General features: G+C 41.8%; 1 protein-coding gene across 1 annotated transcript; it reads left to right on the plus strand.

The window, feature by feature from the left end:
- Positions 1 to 4941: 4941 nt before the first annotated feature.
- Positions 4942 to 27525, plus strand: slc6a5 (solute carrier family 6 member 5). Its single transcript, XM_069664583.1, has 15 exons — positions 4942 to 5424; positions 7086 to 7233; positions 7778 to 7909; positions 8040 to 8213; positions 9903 to 10053; positions 10886 to 11018; positions 13161 to 13295; positions 13418 to 13521; positions 14123 to 14247; positions 14413 to 14525; positions 19463 to 19594; positions 20027 to 20126; positions 22584 to 22684; positions 25304 to 25471; positions 27370 to 27525. The coding sequence occupies exons 1-15, from the start codon at positions 4942 to 4944 to the stop codon at positions 27523 to 27525; spliced, it is 2355 nt and encodes a 784-aa protein (XP_069520684.1).

Consider the following 27525-nt stretch of genomic DNA (forward strand, 5'->3'; position numbering starts at 1 on the left):
CTTGATTAGATCTTTCAAGTGTTAGGATTGTCTCTTCCTTCTAATAATAAAAACTTTATAATATGATATGTTCTCCTGTGTTTTATTGAGCATGCATTGCAACAATATAATCCTTTTCCTCACTTCCATCATGCACTATTCAAACTGTCCAACAAATCAAAGAACACTAATAAGAACAGACTGCCTTCTCTTTTGTAATAGGCTTTAGTATATCTCTAAGTTCCCCTCCATATTCTCCTCCTTGTCCCACTTGGAGCAGCTTGAGATCTCACCGCGGGCCTCATCCATCTTCTGTGAGTTTACTGGGACAATGCAAAAATGAGCATAAGCTTTTAAAGCTTTAAAAAGGCTGACTGAATGCTCTTAACACGCTTCACTGAACAGCTCTGCTTACAATTAAAGATTTCTCTCTTCCTTTTCTGTTGGAGGTGATGAATCCCGGACTCTAAAAAAGTGTAGTCATCTGTGGGCAAGAGGAGGAGCAGACTGCGGGGCTGGCTGCCTGTCTTATTGGTGATTTGACAGTCTCCTCTTTTGATGTATTTCTACGGCTTCTGTGTCCTCTCTGCCATTTTATTAATACAGTCTGGCCTGCGTGATGAAATCTAATGTGGCGCTTGCTCTCAAAAGAACAGGCTTATCGATGCAGGGAAAGATTTGTGCACGAAAGGAAACTGTCCACTGGACTGTTGTTGCATCTTAAACGTCTTGTCAACTCTTCAACTACAGCCCATTGCATAGTTTCATTTTCTACCTGATGTTGTTTTACCTGGATGGGTGAGATGAATCCAAACTCACTTGCTGCACATTGCTGTTTGATATAAATGACTGAAATAGCTGAAATGGCTGAATTAGTTGTATTCTTTCTGTGCTTTTTAATAAGCTGTCTGTGTTTGTAGAATGCAGATATAAATGATGATAATAGTATTACAGAGAGCCATTCATTTTCTGAGGCACATCGTGAAGGACTATTCTTTTTAAAGCAGTCAATTCTTTTGCCTAAAAGCTTATTTATAAGACAAATAATTATCGTTAATCATATGAAAAGTCACAGTATTGCAGCATTTATTCACTTGTGCTTTCCCAAACACCTAAAACTTAGATGCTACAGTTTGTAGTGTGGAGTCAAATAGTCCCTTAACATCTTTGGAACAAACAAACTGAGCTTATAAAAAAAAAACATCTATATTCTTTTTTTGAATATTTCAAACTGGCACAATTCAGTCGTTATTAGTACAGGAAAGACAGTGAGTTGCACAGAAAGGTCGAACCTGAGTTGTAAAGTCTGTCAGCCAGGACTGATGGTGATGGTGACGGTGACGGTGATGATGGGAGCTGTGGGCCTCTGGGTGACCTCCTCCCGCTGAATCACTGCTTTCCAGGCACTTCAGCTGGATGTGGCTTCTTATCACTCAGACAGACAGTGGGGGAGTGATCAATTAATTACACGAGCTCGTGTAATTAACGAGCACGAGGAGACACCGAGAAACCCCTCCACTAGGCCTACACTATGGGTTTAATTCTATGAAACCCCCAAAATACTGTTGCTTACAGCCTAAATGAACGTATTTCTGACTGCGGAATCCTTCCGACTCTTATTTTTGTAAAGATGAAAATAGACATGTATTGAAATAGAAAACAAACTCAGTAAATCTTTCACTTCTTCTCGGAATGAAACATTTAAAAGCTTCACGAGAATCAAAACTAGAAGTGTTGGTGCGATATGTTGGCCTGTGTGTGTATGCGTGTGGCAGTGGTAGTCCTTGTGTTCAGCGGACTCCGGAAGACGAGCAGAAATCAATTACAATTATTCTCTGTTGACAATGTAATTAAAGTCAAGGCGGCGGCTAATACTCGCGCTCCAGTCTCTTATCTGGAACGGACGGAGATTTACAAGCTGAGGGAACACAGCGTGAATAGTAAGTGACCGGCCCCGAGTGGGACTGCGCGCGTCCCGGAGGAACCGCTCTGATCCCACAAGGGAGACAGACTGAGACCCCCCTCAGCTGACCCCAAATAAAAAAAACCTGTATATCCAGTATAAAACAATATTGTCAACATTATTTTCACGAGCCTATAAAAGCGCAAACTAGCTTATTATTTTAGTTGATTTTATTTATGTATTACAACACAGACAAGTGGAGTTATTTTGGAGGATTTGGTTTAGTAGGTTAAAATATAGAAATACGAGAACAAATATTTTCGACATTGGCTTTTTAAAGATTAAAGGCAATTTTCCTGCTCTGTTCTTGGCCAGTTAAATTAGAAAAAATTAGCCTAATGACTCTGACGAATAAATGTGACATTAGTTAAATGGTTAGGTAGCCTTTTATATTATTTCTTATCGCGGACATATCGACATCCAGCCGTCGTTATTCTTTTTAGTATAGGCCTATCGTTCATATTTTCCGCCTGGCTTTAACGCCTCCTCACGACCAATAGGCAAAAAAAATCTCCTTCTAAAAACCTGCGTGGTTGCTAAGCAACAGCGCACACGCTTCACCGTTTCTTTCGTTAACACGTTTCTAATTGGCCTGTCAGGTCTGGGATTAGCGTCCAGTGTACAACCAGCGTGGCTCAGTCAATCAGAGAAGAGGCCCGCAGCTATTTCGCTTTGTTCAGCAAAAATGTTTCAGTGTTGCTGAAAAGTGTCAAGATTTAGCATTTTCCACGAAATCAATTCCCCTCATTGTGCTCGTGTTTGTGTGTCTTTTACGTTTAGCCTTGTGTGTGTTTTGACTTCAGCTCCTGCACCACTCACTGTGGTGGTTTATTGTATGGAGGCCTGAAGATAAACCTGTTTGTAATTAAGGAGTTAGCCATTATGCTGAGACAAATAAGGTCACTTGTGTCTTTTCAGTTTCTGGGTAAATCAGCACACATTGTACTTGCATATGCATTATCCGTTTAAAGGGAGACTTGGACAATGGTATGCGCAATGCAGTGTTTTAGAAGCTCCAGTATGGCGCCTTTATTTCCCCCCTCTGCTGTCACTGCTTCTAGTCCAAGCTTCAGTGGTTGGCTCCGGTTCCTCTTGACACACGTGATTTACGAAAAAAAAGCCTCCTTCTTGCGTAAGACTTTAACAAATGAGTAGCTTTATAAAGACCTCGCCCACTTTTTTTTAAAAAACTTGATCAATGCTCCTATGGGTGACGCACGAAAGAACGTATAGAGCCTGGAGCGCACCGTGCGTAAAACCCGCCAAGTGGAAAAACTATTTATAGTTCAGACCATTTTTAGCACCGATTCTTTGGCAGTTTATTTCACTTTTGAAACTTAAGACTTCCTACGGTATATGTATAATAATATGTCTAAAAATGCCAGCTTCATTTTTGCTACATAACTTCGTCCTTTCCTTTCGGGCCAGTCTCTACATTTTTTCAGGCCTAGATGTTAATGACGGAAGAGAACAAAGTTTTCTTGTGGATTGCAGATGCCTCTTTGAATGGCTACTGTAATTGTTAGTGTAGCAGAGAAACCCCACTCAGCACATTGCAAACATTATTTAGACTCACATAATCTCTGGTGTATTAGATCTTATCCAATAATAGCCCAAACCCAGAACTCTTCGTCCCAAACGAGCTGTGTGTGCTCGTGTGGGATGTGCCATGCATGTACATGTGTGGAAGCAGCCCACACCTCCCCAGAGACAAGTGTATTAATCAGCTTTGAAGAGTCCGTCCAGCGCTCACGCATGCACCGTGCGTAAACCCAGAACGCACACAATCCACGCACGCACACATGCGCCCTCTTCGTCTTGGCTCCTGTTGTCCCTTTAAAAATCCGAATCCAAGGCCAATGATTTATCAAACTCCTATTATCAAGAAAATGTCACGCGAAGGGCACCTTGCTCGGCACTGACGCAAACTCGACTCTTTCCCACGGAGCTATAGAAAAGCTTTGCACTTGCTGCTTTGCACGGATACAAGCAGTCCGCTTCCAGTCTTCTCCTCGTCTTTTTACAGCTGTTTCCAGCCTGCCAGCAGAGCTCTGCACAAGATGGTAAGTGTCCCAAAACACTTTCCTTACTTTCCACTTGCAGTTTCATTTGTCTGTGTCTATTTTATGAACTTATTCTGACTGTTTTCTTGTTTATTTGGCACTTTTTAAACAGAAGTTTGGCACGTTGGGTACTTTCGCTGTCCGAGGTGCTGAAATGCAGCTGCGTCCCTGCATTTAAAAACTTCCTGTACTTCATTCTGTCACCTAATAACCTTTTTTTTTCTCTTGTTAAAGCATGTAATGTGGGTTTATACAACTTTTTCATTTCATTTTAGACTATCACACTGCTTTTCCTACTATTTTTATCCATGTGTTTTCTATTTAAACAGAACTGATCAGATCCAGTTGCAATTTTTTCCACAAATTAACAACACAGCTAAGTACCAATCAATTAACAGCTTTTATTGAATTAGAACCAACCCTAATTTTTCCAGATCTGGATGCTTTTTCGGTTGCTTTCCCGCCCCCCTTAAGGCTAAATTTCAGGGAGTCATTTGTAATTCCGCCGCCCCGGGTCCGCTCACTGCTGTATCGCCGGTGATCTCGCATGCCTGCCGGGGAGAGCGGAGCTATACCGAGAGACCCGCAGCAGCTTGTCTATTGCCCATAAAATCAGTGGATGTGTGTGGCTGAATGACATGAGGGGGAAATGGGCCGTAAAATTAAAGAATCTTGCAGAAAGCGAGAACTGGAGAAGCAAAGCAACCCCCTCCCTTTAACACACACACACACACACACTCTACACACACACAAACCAACACACTCGGTAGACTGTGAGCTGAAACTATAGAGCAGCCAGAGCCAGACCATGCTGCAGAAAAACGTTGCAGAAAGAGAATTGAGCATTTTTAGTCCCAGAGCAGAGATGGGCTGCAGCCTCACAGCTTCTCGCTTTCTGCCGGTCTGCTGCCTTTTGTCTTGCTGATCTGTCCCTCCATGTTCCAGGATTTCTCTGACCAGAGCAACATGGCCAAACAGCCGCCCAGCGCTCCCACCGGCTACATCCCGACGCAGCAGCCCGACGGAGCTGCGGGACTTACAACAAACAAACCGGACAACACGGCTGCGTGCCCCCCGCCCGCCCCTCACCATCACCCGGCGCCTCAGCCGCCGCCCCCCTGCAACGAGAACAAAACTTTTTGTCCCACGGAAAATAAACCGGGAGACCAGGACAGCAATAAAGCGTATGGGACGTTTAAAAGCACCCCGCCGCCGGTCCCTGGATCCGTGGCTGCAAACTCGGCCTTCAGGAAGGATTCCGCCGGTTCGGCCCGCGGGATGTCCGCCCAGTACGGCGACCCGCTCCGGGCCACCGCAGAGCAGAACAACACCGTGGCCAACTGGACGGCTATGAGCCAGACCACCATCATACTGGGAACAGATGGGAACACGTCTGTTCAGCCCGGCACCGTGACGGGGGTAAGTCAGCTAAATGAACCGTTTCCTTAACGGAGAGCCGAGCGGCTGGAGGCAGGTGCGGGGTGGATGTTGATGAAAAAAAGCTGGCTGGATTAACCTGCTGCCTCCAAACAGGGAAGGTGCAAACCCCGGGGAGCTCCCCCCACCATGCCGAGGTTTAGTAGATCAGTGCCGCTGATGTGTGGTGGAGAAAAAGAACAGAATAATTTAAAGGGGGTTTCTGGTTGTCACTTAAAAAGGGGGTATTTGCAGGTTTGCTGGTTTGGGTTTCGTCGCTGCAAAGATGCGCTTAAAAGTGTTGAATTACAGTCTTACAACTTCCGAGCTGAATCAGTGGAGTCCTGAGGCTTGACACTCGTATATGGCCTAAAAATAAATCATTATAAGGCCGTAACATAGACCTATCGCTCACCATCGGAATGTTTTAGAAATAATTGTTATCTAATTATTGTGAAAGGCAGTGGCACTGATTTGATTATTTTATTGCCTGTTGTGATTCGGGATTTTCGCAGATGAACTTTTCCGTAGTTCATTTACCTGAAGCATGAATGAATGTGGCTATAAATTACGCGGAAGGCCAACATGCGTAAAAGCTCAAAAGCTGAATGGGATGAATGAAAAGGAGTCTGCTTTGGGTGGATCCTGTGCTACTTGGTGTCTCTGCTCTGCGCAGCACCCTGTCCTGATTCCTCTGCACCAATCTGATGTACCAGTAAACTTTGAAAAGCGTTTATGTCAGCTAAAAATCAAACTGAGGTGATATTTAATAATCATTGTGATGATCAGATCTACAGCCAGTGCAGAGGGAACATCAGCCCTAAACGGAACTATTTGTCTTTTATCGAGATCAACTGATTTCCGGTGATTCCTTTGGCTTGATCTTTGCTCTCAGGTACAAAACGATTATTGATGTAGAGGATTAGATAGAACTCTCGCGGTATTTTCGTTGTTCCCTGCTCCCAGCGCACACACTTGGTATGGCCCACAAGCCCAGGTGTTCTCCGGCTGATAGGCAGCTCTGTATTACACGAGACTGCGGCTTGTCTCCAATCCCCGCGAGGGAACTCCCCACCGCTCACACACACACTCACACACACACACACACACACACACACATTCCCATACATGGTGCTGTGTCTGTCTCTGAATATTCATGCAGTTTCTTCCATGAATTTGTCAGATCCTGCGGTGCAGCTGTAATTACGCATCTTTGTTGGTATTTTCAGCCATGTTTAATATTTGGTCATTAGCGAGGCTTTATTATCTGTGCATGTGAGATTTTGTTGTAAAATCTTGCGGTTTGGTGGGAGTAATAGCTCTGTAAGTGCAGCTGAAGAGGAGTGTCATATACAGGCTTGTCATTGGACAGCTGGTGCTGAACTCTGGTTGTCAAACGCAGCTGTAACTGAGAAGGAAATTAACATAAACCAGAAATAATTAGAGAGCAAAATAATAACTGCAAGAAAACATATTATATTATCTTAAGAAGTGTTAATGAATAGAATAGTTTAAGCTGGTAAAAATGTATTTGTGTATTGATGATGGACCGAAAGTCTCCCGTGTAGGCCCAGGCTCAGTGCTTTTATTATTATTTCTCTAATGGTTAAAGGGATCTGGCGCGACTCAGCTCTGAGACTGAATGCTTGTTTTTCTCTTCTTAGGCTGAAGATGATGACGAGGGGGGAGATGAGAATAAGGCCAGGGGAAACTGGTCCAATAAACTGGATTTTATTCTGTCCATGGTGGGCTATGCGGTGGGACTGGGGAACGTGTGGAGGTTCCCTTATCTTGCCTTCCAAAACGGTGGAGGTAAGAGTTCTGGGTCAATGCTTGTAATTCAAGAAACAAACAAAAATCAGCCAGAAAATCAGAAATTACCACGTTTAAAGTCAAGTTTTAAATGATTTTAACTGCTTCTAGTGAGATGTTTTAATGTGCCTTTACTCAGACGAAAAATACTATCGTGAAAATAATAATAATAAAAAATCTTATAGAAGCGAGGTTTTGTTTAGAGATTATTTTCATAAAGAAAAACGAAAGAAAAAATAACGATACGAAATTAAAAATAGGGCTTAATGATGTATTTATGTTATTTAAAAAGTGTTATTTATTGTAACGAAAAGGATAACATCGATGTGTTATTATTATTATTGTTATTATTAGTTTAGCTATACTAGAACCAGATAATATATATTTTTGTGGTCCTTAAAGCAGTATAATAATCCAAACTGTGTATTTCTTTTTGTTTTTTTTAAAGAAAAAATATTACCACGAAAAAAAACATTTCTATGAAGTATTATTCCAGGCTTCTCTTGAGCTGCTCTCTGTAGCCTGCTGTTTAATCTCCCCGCAGGAGCGTTTTTGATCCCCTACCTGACAATGTTGGGCATTGCCGGGATCCCTATCTTTTTACTGGAGGTGTCTCTGGGCCAGTTCGCCAGCCAGGGTCCCGTGTCTGTGTGGAAATGCATCCCAGCTCTGCAAGGTAAACTGCCACAACTAAACAAGTAAAAACTAATAAACCAAATTCAAAAATAAACCTCATTTTTATCTTTACGAGCTCTCTACTTCTCTTAAGAGTAATTTATATATTTCGTCTCATTTATTTATTTTAGGTTGCGGGATTGCCATGTTGATAATATCTGTCTTGATAGCCATATACTATAATATTATTATGTGCTGGACACTGTACTACCTGTTCGCTTCGTTGAAGGGCTCACTGCCATGGGCTAACTGTAGGAATGAATGGAACACGGTGGAATGTAAGGACAAAGACATGCTGCTGTTAGGTAAGACACACACACCTTCACACACACACTTTCTCTCTCTCTCTCTCTCTGACACAGACACACACACACACACACACCACACATACACACACACACTCCAAAAGCACCTCTCTCTCCACATTGCGCAATGCGTCATGACTCCCTCAGCTGAGGTGTCCTGCAGTATAATGAATCCTGACCTGTGATCTCTGCGGTGCTTTTAAATTCAGAGCACTCTTTACTTTATCTGTTTGATCCATGTTGTATGATAATGTGTGAGGGGGGCCCCGGTGTGACAGATCACACTTAGAAACAAACATCTGATATATTTTCCATTCTTTTGCTTTGTGATAATGTCACGTTAAAGTATTTGTTTATCCGTTGAAGCTGCAGTGTACAGCTGGAGCAGTCTGTCTTGGTCTGATTTTTAATGAAACTGGAGATAAAATCATGTTTGGACTGAACGAAAATGTGCCGGCAGGTGTTTGATGTCGATCTGCGTCGAATAAATATCGAAATTCGGCTCATTTGGTGAAATATTTGCCTCTGGCGTTTCTGTGCATTCAGCACAAAAACTGCTTGCTTGACAAATTTACTGTACCGGCGGAGCTGCTGCAGTGCTGCAGTGAGCTCGAGACTGACCCCTGCTGGCTGATACACGACACTGCAGGCCCATTCAACACCTATAGTCCCTCTACCACTCTCTCACTCTCTTAAATAAGGAAAAGAAAAGAGATAAAATATGTTTATTATTAAGAACAAAAAACACAAAACAAGGCAGTTTACAATAATCACATGATTGATAAAGTAATGAGCAGATTCATTATGTAACCTGCGTTATATTATGTGTGTTCACATCATATGTGTGCTTGTGGTGGGGTGGAAAACTATTAAGAACAACTTTATTATCTGATACAAAAGATCAGGTAATAATATTATTATTTTAATCTACACTTCTATATTAAAAAATACAGGAACACGCTGCAAATTAATGTTTTTTAATAACTTAATGGGACGGCCAACTAATAGTGCGATGTTGTTTTTTGTGCGATGTGCATCCAATAAATCAAGAAAAGTCTTTCATAAATCTCACTCTTATATTAGATGATGCGTGCCATTGTTTCACTGTTCCTTTAACAGTTTTGATTACATTTATATGTTTAGTGGAAAAGATGCATAACGTGCTTGCGTTTTTCCCGTAGTTACAGAAAACTGCTTTTCTCTGCAGCTCAGATGTTTAGTCATTGCTTTGTAAAAGATAATATGCAGGAAGTATTTCTCAATTTTAGTCAGCAGTTCTATATTTAGAAAAACAAAATGAGTTCAGAGCTCTTTAAGAATGCAGCTCTGCATTTAATTTGCTTTAAAAGCAGGATTTAAAGATTGCAAAAAGGATAAAAAGTTGTCAGCAGTTTGTTTCAGAGGTGTTTTCTTGAAAAATTATGGAGTCAAATACAAAACAGGTTTTCTTTTCTTTCTTTCCCTGAAGAATCTGAACTAAGACACAGATATGAATAACACATCATAAAGATTAGTATCAAAAATAAAACACATCTGTATCACAGACTTCAGAACAGCCTCCTGTCAGTGCTCCTCTCTCCAGACCTGATCTTTCTGTTGGCTTCGTCTTTGCGGACAGTAAGCTGCGTCCCACAGCCGCTCTCTGCCAGTCTCTCCCTGTTGACGTGTGTTGGTTTCTGATTGGAACAGACACGTGCATCCTGCGGGACAGAAACATCACCTCCATCAAGAACTCCACTTTCTGTCTGTCCGCGAACGCTGTGGGAAACCTGAGCAAGCTGATAAACATGACTGTGGACGGCAACAAGACCTACGTCAGCCCCAGTGAGGAGTACTTCAAGTGAGTGTTTCTTCATGCTGAAAAAAAGAGAATTTAAGTTTGTACACTTTGGTTTACAGGTGTTGTTTTGTAATTGTGTTAATGGCCTTAGGCAGGAGATGAGATTTGACGTTTTTTCAGTCTCATAGAACGTTTGGCCTTTTAGGGTTTCAACACTGCAAATCTGACAGCAGCAACAGCTTTACAGGGACTAAGACCAGGCTCACCATAAAAGTTATGATTTTCTTCCTGACATTTTCCCTGAGAAAGATTGGATCATGAGTCTTACATGTTGCACTAGAAGAGGGCCTCTAAATATTGATTTTAAGACACTTAAATACACTTTTACAAGTTAAATATGAAATGAGTAGATGAATTACCTAACCTGCATTGTGTGTTTATGTTGGGGGATGGAAAAACATTACAAACAACTTTATTATCTGATACAAAAGAAGATGCAAAAAAATCTATCTACACTATTCTAAAATAAAAAAGACACAAAAAAATATAACCAACAGTTTAACATGAAATGTTTTGCAAAAAATGTCATAAAAGTGTCAAACCTGCCATTGCAGTAAAAATATGATGAGTGATTTCCCCTAAAAGTAAAGTAAAAATAGAATTAGTTTCAGTTTAGTTCAATGAATGTGTTGCATTCCTTTGAAACAAGAAAGATTAAGGCGAAAAGTTTGACCTGATTGTTTATAAATTAAATCAAGTTGATTTTTATGGAAACAGGTTATAATAATAGTGATCTCACTGCCCTGGAAATATAGACTGAGCTCTGCATTCTGTTTTGTTTTATGAAGGTTTGTTGTCAGTCTGAGCTTTGCCGTGTGACTCCCCCCTGCAGGTATAACGTGTTGCACATCTCTAAAGGAATCGAATATCCAGGGGACATCCGCTGGCCCCTGGCAGGCTGTCTGATGCTGGCCTGGATCATCGTCTACCTCTCTTTAGCCAAAGGAATCAAGTCATCAGGAAAGGTAATAATACTGATAACTTTATTTGTATAACACAAAGTTTACAAAGTGCTGTCCATAAAACAAATACAACAACAATAAAACACTGTGGGTTACATGTGAGGTAAACAGGTACAACTGAAAACAGATGTTGCCTAAAATAACACCTCAGATCAGGGTAAGAGAATTAAACGATGATTTACATAAAAGCCTGTTTCTAAAATTGTGTTTGAAGAGGGGTTTAAAAGATTGTGCTCGCTTAGTTTCCTGTGGCAGGCTGTTCCACAGCACAGGCGCCCTCACAGAGCAGGCACAGAGCCTGGACTGTGGCACTAATAAAAGGGGCTTGCCAGACGATCTTAAGCTCCGAGTCGGCTCATAAAAAAGTTAGAAATACAGCCTGGGGCCCGACCTTTCAGCAATCAGTAAGTACTTAAAATCAATTCTAAAACTTACAGGTGTACCAAAACAGCAGTGATATGATCTCTACGTTTGGTGCCAGCTGAAATTCTTGCTGCTGCATTTTGGACAAGCTGAAGACCTTTGATGGATTTTGGGCAGAGGCAGCAGCAATCTAAACGAGATGAAATAAAAGCTTCTCTAAATCAGCGTGAGATAAAAATGACTTGATTTTTTAAATGTTTCCGAGCTGATAAAAACAAGGTAAGAAAACACACAAACTCCTCTGACCTCTGCTGTCTGAAGCTAAGAAGAAAAGCTGAGGCTGCCTCCAGTTTTAAATTACTGTAGCACTTTGTCTTTACTTCCTGTCAGTGAGCAAAGTGCCCTCTAGTGATGAAATGTGTAACTTATGATAGAGAGAGCTGCTATAGTCCTCAGCAGGAGTACAGCTTGTGTTTAAATTGAACAGCCTGAGGTTCAGTTTCATAGCGTGTTCCATTTTATATCTGCCTGTAGTAAGTGATATGAATTGGATCTTTTAGATGTAATTTAGTAGGAGAGGCTTAAAGTTTTAATCTTGAAGATTTTCATGTAAATAAATGTCTGTAAAGTCACTATCTATCGCCGAATGAGGTAACACAATGGTGATTGGCCAACTGATGAAAGCCTTTGCATTTGCAGTATTACAGACTGGGGGTCTGGTGGGACTTCAGCGGAAAGAATCACAAGCGTTCCCAGTTAGTGACGCGTTTTCCATCACCCAGCAGTGGTTGGTCTGCCAGAGAGGGTAGGCGGAGCTAAGCGGCTGCTTTCCCACTCTCTGCAAGTGTTGCGAGTAAACAGTAATCTACTATGGCTGAACAAACAAAGAAAAGATGGATGACTACAGATACAACTTCAAAAATAAGTGAAAATCGAAAGAAAAAGAAACAAATTGGATGCTCAGATGAAGCAAACAGTCTAAAAAGGAAAGCGACCGTCAGTAAGGAAAGAGTTACAGCTGGAGCCAAGCGTGGACGTCACACATGTGACACTGTCTGGATATCTGGGAAGTGTGCTCCCGCAATTACCAAGCAAAAAAGAACGAAACTGAGATCTTTGAGATTACCACTTTAAGTATTTCTTTGAATGCCAGCCGTTGAGGTTTTGTATACGTCCTTTATGACTTTTGTTTAACATTTTTGACACATCAAACAATTCCTTACGAACCAAAATGGACTCCAGGAGAGTAACATTCAATAAGCAGTGATTTGTGTTGCTTGTGTTTCCTCAGATAAAACATTATTATTTCTTTTTTTTGGCCTACAACATGTCCAAAGAGCGGTGGATTTTGCAGAGGTTTTGCATTGGATTGTGGGATGCAAAAATGCAACTTTGCTGGAAGGGAGAGGAAAAGGAGAATGATAAATCTATCCTCCCTGCGTCTCTCAAACTGTTACCTTTGTTTGTCATCTGCACATCCTTTGGATCTATTTCCCTCCCTTTAGTAATGGGAGTTAACATCCAGAAGGAAACATTTTATATCTGTTGTATGCACCACAGATCCCTCAAGTCTTGTGCAATGCATCCCTCTGCTGGACATGGATGTGATTTGCACTTTTGCAACATTACCCCATGGATACCCCAGTTTGCACAGCCAGTGGTTTTACATTACCTTAATCAGCAATGCAATCTTTTTATTGCAACTGTTATCTTTACAAATTCCATCCTTTTCTCGCCTCTCACTCTCTCACTTTGCCTCCTCTCCGTCTCCTCTCTGCTCAGGTGGTGTATTTCACAGCCACATTTCCCTACGTGGTGCTGGTCATCCTGCTGATCAGAGGAGTGACCCTCCCTGGTGCCTTTGACGGCATCCTCTATTTTATCACACCAAAGTGGGAGAAACTGAATGATGCAAAGGTACCCGACGCTCACATACTCAGCTCATACACAATGTTTTCTTTTGCACCATTTGTCCTTTACCTGCAGCTCTCTCTCTCTCTCTCTCTCTCTCTCTCTCTCTCTCTCTCTCTCCCTGTCAGGTGTGGAAAGATGCAGCCACTCAGATCTTCTTCTCCCTGTCGGCTGCTTGGGGAGGTCTCATCACTCTCTCCTCCTACAATAAGTTTCACAATAACTGCTACAGGTAAACACACAAAAGGTAAACCATGCTTCTGGCAGACAAATTCAAACTGTCACTGCAGACACTGTATCTGTATGTCTGATAGAAATGGCATTAATAAATGACTCTCTTTGCAGCCTGCAGTTCATTGTTTCTTTCATTTTGTCTCGCTCACAGTGCCCTCCCTCTGGGGTTAAAATCAGTCGAATATATACGCTGACATATCAATCAATCATTTCACTAGGATAAAAACACATGAAGACCTTTTAATTTGAAACACCCAAAACGAAGGGGCTTTTATTTTGAAAATGTACAGTGAATTAAAAAATTCAAAGACATGCATTTGTTTAAAAGAGTCAACATTTTATTCATAAGCACAGCACCCCCTTGTGTACACTTACTGTAATTGTCTTACACTTTATAGAGCAAAGGTATTTATTCTTGCCACCAGAGGGCGCAATTGCATCTCTTATCTGTGTACGCACAAGCCAGAGATGTATGAAATGCACAGTATTATGACATATCTCTTGTTATATACGCTGAATATTGCTGCTCTGTTTTAGCCACACAAGCAGATATTTGCTCATCCAGCCTCTGCTTCTCTCTCTCCTCCTTCTCCCTGCAGGGACACTATAATTGTGACATGTACAAACAGTGCCACCAGTATATTTGCTGGTTTTGTCATCTTCTCGGTCATTGGTTTCATGGCACATGAGTTGAAAGTGCCGATAGAGAAGGTGGCAGATGAAGGTAAGATACTCAACCAGCAGGCAGCAGCAGGTCGACGCTGCACGCTGAAACACACCTGAAGCAGTTTAAGCTGTTTATCTGCTGTGGACATGGTGTGTGTGTATTTACATCTATGTATGTGTGTGTGTGTGTGTGTGTGTGTGTGTGTGTGTGTGTGTGTGTCAGGTCCAGGCATAGCGTTCGTGGTGTATCCAGAGGCTCTGACCAGACTCCCCCTGTCTCCTTTCTGGGCGATCATCTTCTTCCTCATGCTCCTGACTCTCGGTCTGGATACAATGGTAACCACTGCTCCTTCAATGTGTATGTGTGTGTCTTTACTACAGTTAAGATGCTTATAAGTCCTCATGATAAAGATGAGGAAAATATTTCAGAGTATGGGATGGTTCTTCCCCTCGATACGAGCCAAATTTAAAGACACAAAATACTCAACACCATTATAAATCCACCCGTTTCTCTTCTTAGCAAGAAAATAAAAGTCCACAATGTTGCTAGCTTAATTTAGCAAAAAGACTTGAAACAGAGGGGTACTAGATCTGTTACAAAAACTCTATTTAGCTATATATTTTTAAAATTCACATGTTGTGCTTGTGAGCTGCCTAAATATCCCCAAATCATCCTACAATAAGGGTTTGTTCATGCTAGCTTGGAAAACGAGTTAAAGACTAATGCTTAATATAGCGTATAGCTAACGTTTCAAGTGGTTACTTCTCAAGAAATAGCTTCTCTGCTAACACTAACTGTTCCTAAACCCACAATGTCTGCTTTCAACACAAGTGAAAATAACAGTAGATAAGGTGATGAGTTGTTAGAAGGTATATTTTTAACTTTGGATGAAGCTAGGCTAGCAGGTAGCTCTTTGTTCTAAGCTAGGCTAACAGGTAGCTCTTTGTTCTAAGCTAGGCTAAACAGTTCTACCTCTACCAACCACAGAGATGAACATTATATAAAACCACTCATCTCAATCTGGACAAGACAAGAAAAATAACTATTTCCTAAAATATTTTTGGCCACTTGGGGGCATACGACCTCCACAATGTCCTGGCAATATCCAACACCCATATTAACTCAGCAAACACAGAGCAAACATTATCATCACATTGAATCACATTTTTGTACAACTTCTTCACTCATATTAGCTCTGGTTTGGTCTCTTTAGTTGCTACATGTTCCACTTTCTTCACTCGCTAATTAGTTAGTCGCTAGTTGCTAACCTTGTCGGTTGTTTGATGCTCCACAGGTAGTGTACAGTGAGTTTATCACAACATTGTAGCTCAAAGCGCCTGCCTGCTGCAAACGGAGAAAGCTCAGAGGAGCGGCAGAGTCTGTGGTTTTCGTCAACACTTCTCATCGACTGTATGCCCCACATATGCAAACAACCCTTTTGCAAACAAACATAACAAATTTTTTTTTTAGATTATTAAACACTAAGTACAGGACAGGGTCAACAAAGACATGACAGTAAAAACTGCTCAAAATGAAAGTGCCTTATGGCTGTTTTAAGTGTTAAGATTAATGTGAGATCAGATCAAAGCCAGGTGCTCTTGAAGGCTAAAATGTTAACTCTTGAGGGAGCGAAGCCACTGGGCTTTCTTCAGGCAAACTCGGCAAGGAATTAGTTTAACATGACTTTATTGAATCAGGGCATCTCTCGTAAAAAAACATCAGTATCAAAGAAATAAATGTCAGCCGGTTTCGACCCTCATCCCGTCTTTCTCAGGACGTGGCTAGGAAGAGTCATGACACACTTCATCATGTGGCCTGGCGGCATTAACATCTTTGATATTGATGGGGTATTTTTTAAAAGAGATGCCCTGAATCAATAAAGGCATTTTAAACTAACTCCTTAGCTCGGTGCAGTCGTGCAGTTGGTATTTCTCAAAGCATTGGTAACGTGTTTTGGATGTCTGTTTTTGAGAGAAAAACAGTTTCTACGGGGGTTGCAACGACAAACAGTCTGTTTTTGTTGTTAAAATCTAAAAGTTTCACAACATACACAATCTTTACGTCAGTTACAAGAGTCTCTTGACTTTAGTTTTCTCCAAAGTACACACTCGACTTCGGTTGCGCCACCCAGCTAAGTATAAACACTGCACACATTGACCCAATTAACATAATTACCCATACACACCACCCACTGTGCCTGATTTCAGCTGAAGTGCCGCAGCTCTCCGGGTACTCGAGCAGAGGGGGGTCTGCGTGATTGAAGTGAGTGAAATTAAGTTGACCTTAAAGTTTTAGAACAACAACACTGACGTAATATAAAGTTTGAGTTCAATTTAAGTGCAGCAAATCTGAGTAAGGTGGTTCCAGCTTACAAGTTCCAAACATGAGCACATGAAGGCATCACCGTGGAGGATTTCTGACATTAGATACATCTGACATTTGGATGTTTATTCAAGCAATGTTTACTCTCTGTCCTCTTAAGAAAAAGTTATTGAAAACTGTTATTTTATCAATGTTTAAAGCTTCAGTACAGTAAAACTACAGGACTTTAACTCTTCTATTCAGCTCTTTAAAGATTTTGAGTGTTTTTCAGCTCTTTGTTTTGGTATTCCTGCAAACAGTAGTTCTCCTGGGAGTTTTAGGAGACTAAATTGGAGCTAATAAGAGAGAAAAGGTTGAACTTACATTCTTCAGCTCCCTGAAGACTCCAAATTAGTGATAATCCCTAATGAGTACGCTGCTCTATGTCTGCTGTGTGTGTGAATAAGCTATTTTTCGCTAATTGAATGTCAGTTTGTTTTGTAGCCCTCATGTTGGCAAAAATTCAGCTAACGCAGCTTTAAAGTGAAACTCTCCACTTCTCAGTTCCCAAACTTTAATTGCGTGAGTTTCTGCACTGATTCATTCCCTCTGTTACTTCAGTGAACAAACACTGTCAAAGTCCAGAGCACCTGCAGCTACAATCCTGCGCAAACAACTGCAGATAAAACACTAACTCCTTCAAGTGCACCGTGATGCTCCGGAGGCGAGCAGAGGAGCAGAGGGCACAGTGGCACATTAAGACACAAGTCAACAGCAACAGTAAATGATGATGTTACTTTGCCTTGGCGGCGGCGGCTCCGATGTGTGGGCTGATGGTGGCTTTGTTGTAGAAAGCATCGGCGATAATAGGCTTGGGATGTTGACGGGAAATTAGTTTTGGGAGCTCAGGAGGAAGGAGAGGAGAGGAGTGTGGAGCAGCAGCAGATAGCTCGGTGCCAATGAGTGTCTACAGCCCGCACACACACACAAACACAGCATACAAACCTCCCTCTGTTTGTATATTCTTCCACTGCAGTCCTCTGGGCTCTGAGCCCCTTTTACCGTCTTGTTACATTTGCTAATCTCCACACAAACTCCACCTGTCAAGTCTCCTGATTGTAATCTAAATTCACAATACTAATGTGTTTACAAAACTTCCCCTGCTCAGGATTAAGTTAATATTCTTTATCTGTTTTATCTGAAATTACTGTGAAAATGGGTTTATTGGATGAATTGGAGGCGAACGCTTCACAACACAGGATACTCTGACAGCAGCAGCTGCTCTGATTTTAATGAAGTAAACCTGCTGACTTAAAGGGGCCAAATCTTTTAAATGGATATTCTCTTTTGCATGGGTTTCACTCTTTTGGGTGTTTATTGTTCACAGTGAAAAAGTGAAAACTGCATAATTCCGTGCTTTTCCAGATTCACATGTTTAAAAAGGTCGCCTCTGAAATGGGCCGTTCAGAACAGCTGCAGGTTTCTACGTAGAATCTTGCTTTGGCTGACCAATCGTCATTCACCTCAGGCTGCCTTCTTGCACTAGCTTGTAGTCAAGTCGTGGTCAAGATTTCAACTTACCTTTCCGATACCTCCTGGCGATTCTGGCTCGTACATATAAGGCCGAATAACCGATCCCAGAGCAGCCATGTTTTCTACAACTTTGGAGTGACAGTGCAGTGCGGCCGCTCCCCCATGTGGGATCACACACGTGGGGGAGGGGCTACGTGGTCACTCCAATCGTGGCTAAGGGTTCCACCTGGCAAAAAGCAAAACGACTTGTTCGTTTCAGGCGGAAGGAGAGGCTCCGAAAAATAAAATGTTTTAAATATACCATTTTTAACTTTACCAACACTTAATAGAAGATGTATTGCACAGCTAAAATATGTCCTCTTTAAGACTGTTCAGTTGAAGCTGAAATGCTGCTCCAAACTGGCCTGATTGGATACTTTATAGTAATTCTGTAGTGGAGACTCCTCAAGATCTCCTATAAAGCCCGACCAATATATGTCTGTAGCCTGATATGGGCACATCACAGATAAATGTATAAGTTTATGTTTTCCTTTGTACGCTGATATGAAAACTCTTAGGGCTGCATGGTGGTGCAGTTTTTTAGCGCTGTCGCCTCTCAGCTAGAAGGTTCCTGGATCGAATCCAAGCTCAGACATTGGGGGCCTTTCTGTGTGAAGTCTGCATGTTCTCCACGTGCATGCGCGGTTCCCTCCGGGTACTCCGGCTTCCTCCCACAGTCCAAAGACATGCTCGTTAGGTTAATTAGCAACTCTAAAATTGCCTGTAGCTGTGAATGTGAGCGTGAAAGGTTGTCTGTCTCTGTGTGTCAGCCCTGTGACTGACTGGCGATCAGTCCAGTCCACCTCTCGCCCAATGACAGCTGGGATAGGCTCCAGCCCCCCCGCGACCGTGAACAGGATGAGCTGTGCAGATAATGGATGATGGATGGATGGATAAAAACTCTTTGTTTTAGAGAACATATTATGCAGAAAGCAACGCTTGGGATGATTTAGCAATGGTGTCATCATGTAGTTTGTCCAGCAGAGTGCGCTCCGACTACATTGTTTACAATACTCTTTGCACTGTCTGCAGCACAAGAACAAATGCATCGTCGTATCTGTGCAAAATCGGTGCACAAGCCAAAAGAATAAGTCTGTTTTCATTTCAGCTGTAAAATCAGCTGCAGTGTTGCACAAATTGGTCTCTAAAATCCCAAATCAGTTGGGTTCTAATCTGCTGTGACATGCCTTAGAGAGTAGGACTGAAGCACTAAATGTAGAGTTGTATTATCATCCGTACCTTAACAGAATCTATTTTATTGTATTTTTCAGATATAATGATATTTGAGAAATGTTTTCTATCACCCATCAAACCTGTGATTAAACAGGAAAAATTGTCTTCTTCTTCCCCATTTTCCCTACTTGCCTCCTCCTCTTCCTTCTACTCATCTCTCTCCTAGTTTGCCACCATTGAGACCATCGTAACCTCCGTGTCAGACGAGTTCCCCAAATACTTAAGGAAACACAAACCCCTGTTCACCCTGGTCTGCTGCGCCTGCTTCTTCATCCTGGGATTTCCCATGATCACAGAGGTACGACACTGACCCAAAAACACACTTCTATCCACACACTGACGCCACATCGCAGAGACTCTTTAGTATTCTCCCCTCGCCTCGGACTCTTTCTTTGAATAAGCCGACAGATTTCTGCATGTAAAACGAAGTCGTGGCCTTCAGAGGACAGGCTCAGCGAGTGGAACAACAGAGTCTTATTAAAATCCCTCCAGACAGCTTCAGAGGGAAAAATCCAGCCTAAAATAGGACTCATACATGTCATTTCTTCTGATCCGGTAAGGTCAGTGTGAAAGTTATGACCATGGAAGAGTCAGACGTAGAAATGAGAGAGCAGAGGCGAGGGGTGTCATCGGAAGACGAGGCCTTGGATTGTTTTTGTAATGTTTTGTGTGTGTGTGTGTGTGTGTGTGTGTGTGTGTGTGTGTGTGTTTGTGTTTGTGTTTGTGACAGAGTGGGATGTTCATGCTGCAGCTGGTGGACACATTCGCAGCCTCCTACTCTTTGGTCATCATTGCTATCTTCGAGCTGGTGGGGATCTCCTACCTCTATGGTGAGTAAGGATGATATCGCAAGACCTTTTATTAAAACTATATGAAACTGAACAGACAATATACTGAAACCTTTAATTCTGAGGTTGACGTTTTTTTTCAAAGGCCTCTTTGTTGTTTATTACAGCTAAACGTTTTTGCGGTTCCGTGTTTACATTTAGTTTATTTATTTTTTTGTTCAAACTTTATTGAATACTACTTCAATGTACGAACATTTGTTTACATTTAGTGGGGGGCTTGGCAATCACGTTTGTATACATCAACAAGTTTGCCATGAACTCTGGGTAACTACCAAAGGAAAGTCTGCAGATAGGTGGACTCACGGAAAGTTTGTAATTTGGCGTTGAAAAGTCCGCATCAGAGCCCTCATGCACTTGCCAGGAATATGCCTCAAAGTCCATTAGTCCGTGAGTGTGGAGATTGGGATTTGGCCGATGTCACAGTGATGTCACAGTTTTCCTGGAGTACTGTGGCGAGTTAAACCACTAGAGGCCAGCAAAGACACGTATGTCAGGGGATGTTAAGTTAGTCCCAATTTTCTCAGGGGAGCATCAGTTAGAAGTATTGTGTGCATACATGACATTTTGTCTCGATGTCGACACTACAGGAAATATCAACATAAATTCTATTATCTTGCATCCAAGTTTAAAGCTCCTGTGAGGAACTTTCAGTTTGTGTTGATGTTGGCGACCCCTGTGGACAAAGGGGTACCTCTTATGTGTTTGCTGATTTTGTCCTGAACATGTGTAAGAAGTGTTTCTTTAACAAAAAGAAAATCTCATCCTGCTTTCTTTAACATTCAAAAGTATCACTCCCTGTGTATCTTTGCCGTGTAAAATAAAGAGAAAATGCTGATTTGGCAGCACAAAGTTAACCGACATATCTGACACCTTCCCCCCTGCAGTGATTACAGGCATTAACATAGCTATAAAGGTATAATCGTGTCTTGTCGCTGATGGTCTTGTTTGCTCTTGTAACTAATAAAGAGGCATTAGTACTAATTTCAAACTGTTTCATAACCAGCTAAAAACTCCTCACAGGAGCTTTAAACACATGGTTATTGAAAGAAATGATAAACTGTTAAAAAATTAAAGTAAAACAACTAAAAAATAACAACAATATAAAAAACTTGGTGACACTTTTTTTGAAGGGGTGCACATATGACTGACTGTGAGGATCAATTTGAGATCAACTTTGCATTAAAAATGACATAATTGACTGAATGACACTTAATGACAACAGCCATGAACATTCATAAAGACTCATTCATGTTCATGACAGGTGACATGTCATGTTATGAAGGTGTCATGTCAGTCTTATGCACACCCCTTCATGGAAAGTGTTACCAAAAACTTTCACAAATAAATAAATCTAGGTCCATCATGCACAAAGCACAGGTGTCTTCAACACATTGTATAATAATCTGCCCAGTCTGTTCAGATGGAAATGTTGCACTATACGAACAGTCAGTATGTCACCATGACGATTGTGACTAATCATACATATCATACATAACATATCTTCTTATAACCGAAATGATGGATGGGCTGACTAACCAACATCTGCATCCTCAGACCAGATCAAAAAGTCTACTTAAACACTCCCACTGATGTCCAAGAAAGCAGCTACAGGAAAACATTTTTGTTTTAAAATTAAACTCTATATTAGGTTGAGAACAAATTTTATTTATGTGCACCGAGGTCTCCTTTAAGGCTCCAGAACAAGAGAGCCGACACTTTGCATGTGCAACTCAATCTTTTGTCAGTAAATACCCGTGTCTTTCTAAAGATCTTTAATTTAAATTCGAGCACATAAAATCAGCAGCTTTGATCAAATAAAAAACATTTGAAACATCAACACAAGTTGAGCAAAACGTTCTAAACGACTGCTTTTGGTATATTAACTTGAGATGTAGAGGTCTCTAACGTCGGACAGTAATTCTCCCGCTCTGCTGTGTACTAGATGTTATTCCTGCCGTGACCACTAGGAGTCTCTGTTGTGCCATATATAAGTCGCACACGCAGACAGAGGGCTCAGGTGTGTGTCAGAAGGCCGTTACCAAGGAGCAAAGCAAGCAGCTCTCCTCCAGTTTGTCAGAGCATCAGTACAGATGACATATTGAAATGATTGTGTGACTCTGCCTCTTCATGTCACTCACTGTTATCCGTCAATAAGAGCAGAGGAATGAAGCCATCTGCTCCCTCGCTTTTCTCTCAGGGACCACAGAAACCGCTTCTCTCTCCCTGTTTCTCTCTCTCTCTAACACACACACACACACACACACACACACACACACACACACACACACACACACACACACAAAGGATGGCTTGAATTTTCCTGTCCTTTTTTAAGGCTCCTTATTAAACCCAGGTCACTCGCTGTGTCCCCTCTCAGACTTTCTCCAATCTCTCTTCTTTTGTTTTATTTCTCCCCTTTTTCCTTTTATCTCTGTGCAGGTCTGCAGAGGTTTTGCGAAGACATTGAAATGATGATTGGTTTCCAGCCAAACCGATTCTGGAGGATCTGCTGGGCCTTTGTGACTCCGACCATTCTGACGGTATGTTTGTTTTTGCTCTGCCCGTCCACTCACACAGACACACACTGACATGTGCAGCATAAAACGTTTCATATTTTCACTGCTGTCTTTCATGTTCATTGATTTGCAATTGGAAAGGAACCAGAGAGAAATTGCTCTTGTTACACTAAAATCGAAATATATTTCTTCCTCCCATTTTCTGTAGCCAAGTCTCAAGTTGTTTGTGTCTTTCGAAATAGTCGCTGCCAAACAGTTCGTGTGACGTCACTTTGACTGCTGCAAAAGCACAACTACAATTCAATTCCAGACAACATATATTCTTACAAATGGCCACTTATTTGTCATACGTTGTGCAGCAGAAGCTTCAGATACCTGTACACGGCGTTGGAAACAGGCCGGCTTTAATGTTAGTAATTGTAGTGGAAGCTCCAGAAACGGAGGTGACGATGACAAATGGAGCAGCAGTCTGGCCGGCTGGTCATCCTGCTGCTCTCGAGGGAGATCTGCTTTCCACCGGGAGCTCATTGATGCACAACCTCAGGCTAATCTATTTCTGTCTGCCTCCTTTTTTTCCTCTTTGTTTGCCTTTTCCTCGTCTTATTGTAGTCTTTCTGTACTGAGCAGGTGGACTTCTTTTCAGCTCCCTTTCTTTGTATTCACTGCACATAAAGTAAAAATGAAGGTCTCATTTTCGCTGTCATCCATCCTCATCTTTATATGGAACAGTGGACGCAGCTTTAGCTGCATATCTTGAGTTCAGAACAGGTAATTGGGAAGAAATCTTCAGTACAGTCCTCGTTAAGTGCAGAAAAGCAGTTCAGCAACATCAGACTGCAGCAGTGTGAAAACAACAATTGGAGCTTTTATTTTAAGACTTTCACTTATTTTTAATCTTAACGATAATGAGCTGCAACTGAAGGAGGCACAAAACTTAACAGGCAACTCAGTAATATTAAACTTTGAAGTAATATTATACTTCAGCTCCATGCTAGCTTTGGATCAATTTGTTTATCAAGGATTTTCCTGATTTGTATTGAACTATAGTAAAACTGAAATGTGTCCAGTACTCTACTAGTTCTACATAAAGAAATAAATAAAGCACGACAACCTTCCCCAGTGAGCATTTTTCCAATGAAACGACTTTTAAAAATGACTATTGCCCCCGTTGAATAGACGTTCAAAACTGGTTCAGAAGTGAAAGATTTTTCAGCGACTATTTGAAGACGTTGATTAAAAGTTTATGTTTGGACCAGATGTCACCTCCTTATGTCACAAGATTCATCACACGTTCACATATCGACGGCAATTTTCAAGTCACACAGCGGCTAAAATGATTGTTTAAGCGAGCAGTGCATCACTGTCACCAACGAAAATAAAACATTGTAAACATGGATGGAATTGGATTTGATTCCATGATCACTGTACTCAGGTCAAGCGCTCGTCACCATCGCTCCACCGGCATCTTCTTTCACACACCTGTCCGTCAGGTATTAATGAGATACGTCAGCATCCCGGGGTCGTTCTGCCTTTGTAGTCAGGGCTGCACAGCTGAAGCACCTGCACATGCTCAATCTTCTTTGTTCTTCTTCTGTGGGGATGCATAAACATGGTTTCCTTTACGATGTGTCTGAACCTTCTTGTGAACATCACGCAGCCCATGGAGCGCCGCATTTATGATTGTTGTGTGAAAAATAAAATGCATTGAAATTACATGTGTAGACCAGATATAACCAACTGCTGCAAAATGATTTTGGAGGAACGCCTCTACAATCATCACCTTAGTCCGATTTCAACGCTATAATTAATAAATTATAAATTATAAAACAATAATGTGTTTCCGACACGTTGATTTCGTTATTGTAGCCGGTTGAAAAAGGTTGAAATGAGGTCTTGAACGTTCAGATTTCACCCTGTTTTCAACCTAATTTCATCGTTGAAATCCCGGCTGGTGCTCACTGGGCCCTAAACAAATAAACAAACAAAAACTGACATTGTGGCATTCACAAAGTTTATACCTGAATAAGAAAAAAACAAAACTTAAAAGTACTTTTATTATCAGTTGCAACACAACTTGTAGACTTCTATAATCCTTCTATATTTTCTATAAATCTGCTTATTTAAACAGCGATAATCTGTATGAGGTTTGATTCAAGATCTGTGTTATTTTATTTTCTGCAACTTGACCCTCTGACACGAGACTTACAAGATGTTTCTGTGGTAAAGAAAAGACCAAAATAGCTCATTTTTTTTCAGAGGTTCTCAAAAAGGCAACTATCGATTTTATGTCATTATTTATATATCTTTTCTGCATATGAGAAAATAGCTACAACCATGTGATTTATTATAGTGTTGCAGGTCGTGCTGCATACATACATGAAAGTTTCAGTCTGACACATTTGACCATTAAAACATTGTTTACTCTAAACTACAATGTCCTCCTACAGCAGGAAACACATTTTACAAGTGATTAATGATCTCCTGCTTTGAAAAATATCGATATTTTTATTGTGAAAAGCTGCAAAAAGACGCCATTTGGTTGTTTGTGACACTTGCTCAAGGACACGGCAGAAGTCGACCTTGAAGGAGAAAGAGAGGGCAGCCTCTTTAATGTACATTTCCTGTATCGCCTTCTCTGTGCAGGGCATCCTGGGACTGAGTCTGTACCAGTGGAAGGTGATGACATACGAAGACTACACCTACCCCACCTGGTCCATGGTCATGGGCTGGCTCATGGTCATCTGCTCCGTCATCTGGATCCCCATCATGTTCTTGATTAAGATGCACCTCGCCCCCGGCAGCTTCTCTGAGGTAATAATAGAGACAAAGCCCTGACGAGACATCGCCACGTATGTTTTGTTTTTGTCTGCTTCACACACACACACACACACACACACACACACACACACACACACACACACGCACACGCACAGTTCTGCACACTCACAAGCTGTCAGAGAAATCAATAGTCTCATCCTTTGCTCATTAGCAGGGGGAGGCAGGCTTCTGGCTGCTGGAGTATTAATTTGGACATTTTTCTGGGAGTCCGGCGGGTCCCTTTTAAATACTCTGATTAATGGATGATGACGATCGTGGCTTCCTCTCCTACCGTCTCGGCTCCCTCAGCAGCTCTGACAGCCGCCTCAATCACAGACCTTCCTCCAAATTTACACTTTAATTTCACATCTTTGCTTGACTGCAAGACATTTATAATCCTCATGGCTGTAACTCATACAGGGGAGTATTTCACGCTGCAAACATCTTCAGACACGCCAAATGTTCTGATGATGTTTTACAAGCAAGAGGGGGAGGTCGTTAACTTTGTTTTAATTTCAAGTTTGATTGATTTTAGGAGTGAAAAAAAGAACCAAAACAGTCTGTAAATCCTCCCAGGATATCAAGCGTCAACATCTTTAAAGTGGTAATCTCGAAGACCTCAGTTTCGTTCACTTTGGCGGCACCTGTGGCAATAAACGGTAATTGCGGGAGCACATTTCCAAGATATCCAGATAGTGTCGCATGTGTGACGTCCACGGTTGGCTCCGGTTGTAACTCTTTTGATTTTCCTCGCTGACGGCCCCTTAGTGCAGCTTAGCTCCGCCTACCCTCTCTGGCAAACCAACCACTGCTGGGCGATGGAAAACGTGTCACTAACTGGGCGCTGCTTGTGATTTTTTCCGCAAAAGTCGCACCAGACAGCCAGTCTGTAATACTGCAAATGCAAAGGCCTTCTTCAGTTGGCCATAGGCTCAATCACCATTGTGTTACCTCATTGGTTATAGATAGTGACTTAACAGACATTTATTTCAATGAAAATCTTCGAGATTATTACTTCAACAATGAGAAATAACCTGATCACACTGAAAGACCAAGTTAGAAATTAAAAGAAAAAAGGGAGCCAGACACAGGAGAACTGTGAAGAGCAGCAGTAAACATATAAAAGTGGGAATATCAGAAAGATCAACCGGCCGTGCATGCAATCAAACCCTCGAGGAAATTGCAGAGTGTGACATAAGTCACAAGTGAAGTGCACTTATGGAATATAACACTTACACAAAAGCACTTTACCGTGTGCCTCTCATTCACCCACACACATTCCAGCAGTGGCCTTGCTAATAGGAGCACCTGTTGTTGTCAATTGGGGTTCAATGATTTGCTCAAGTGTGTACAGACGATTCCAGGTGTTGAAACCTCAACCTTACCGTTAATTGATGTCTCACTAGCCACAGTTTACAAATTGAGCCAACATATTTCATATATAGCCCGTTCAGTGGTGCGTTTGTGTGTTGCGTGTCTCTATCCTGGTTGACAGATCACCATTTTAGCTTCTTGTCACTCACAGGTAGAGACCATAATTTACCGAATGAACATCATGCAAAGAAGACTTGAAACTAGCTATTGAGACCTTAAAGCCCCCCTCCAGTGAACATGCAGTGTTTAACCTTGTAAACATCTCCATGTGGTGTTCTTCATGTGCTACAAGACATATCAGGGACAACATCAGCAGTCATCTCCACGGCTGGGCCTGTCTGCTTTTAAACTGCAGTTCTTTTGCACCAGTGCAGTTGCCCCTGCTGGCCATTAGAAAGAATTCAGGTTAAAGGCTCTCCCTCATTGGCTCCACTTCTTATTTACAGTCCCTATAGATCTGACTTGATGCCTCTGCTCTGCGGGTATAAACCCACTGTGTGTTGTCTCTCCCCCTGCAGCGCCTGAAGCTGGTCTGCTCCCCTCAGCCTGACTGGGGTCCTTTCCTGATGAAGCACCGCGGAGAACGCTACAAGAACATGATCGACCCCCTGGGAACCAACTCGCTGGGCCTCAAACTGCCCCCCAAGGACTTCCAGCTCGGCTCCTACCAGTAG

This window comes from Semicossyphus pulcher, unplaced genomic scaffold (assembly GCF_022749685.1).
Source record: "Semicossyphus pulcher isolate SPU_LCO1_2020_fin unplaced genomic scaffold, fSemPul1.0.p SCAF_1, whole genome shotgun sequence".
Lineage (NCBI taxonomy): Eukaryota > Metazoa > Chordata > Actinopteri > Labriformes > Labridae > Semicossyphus > Semicossyphus pulcher.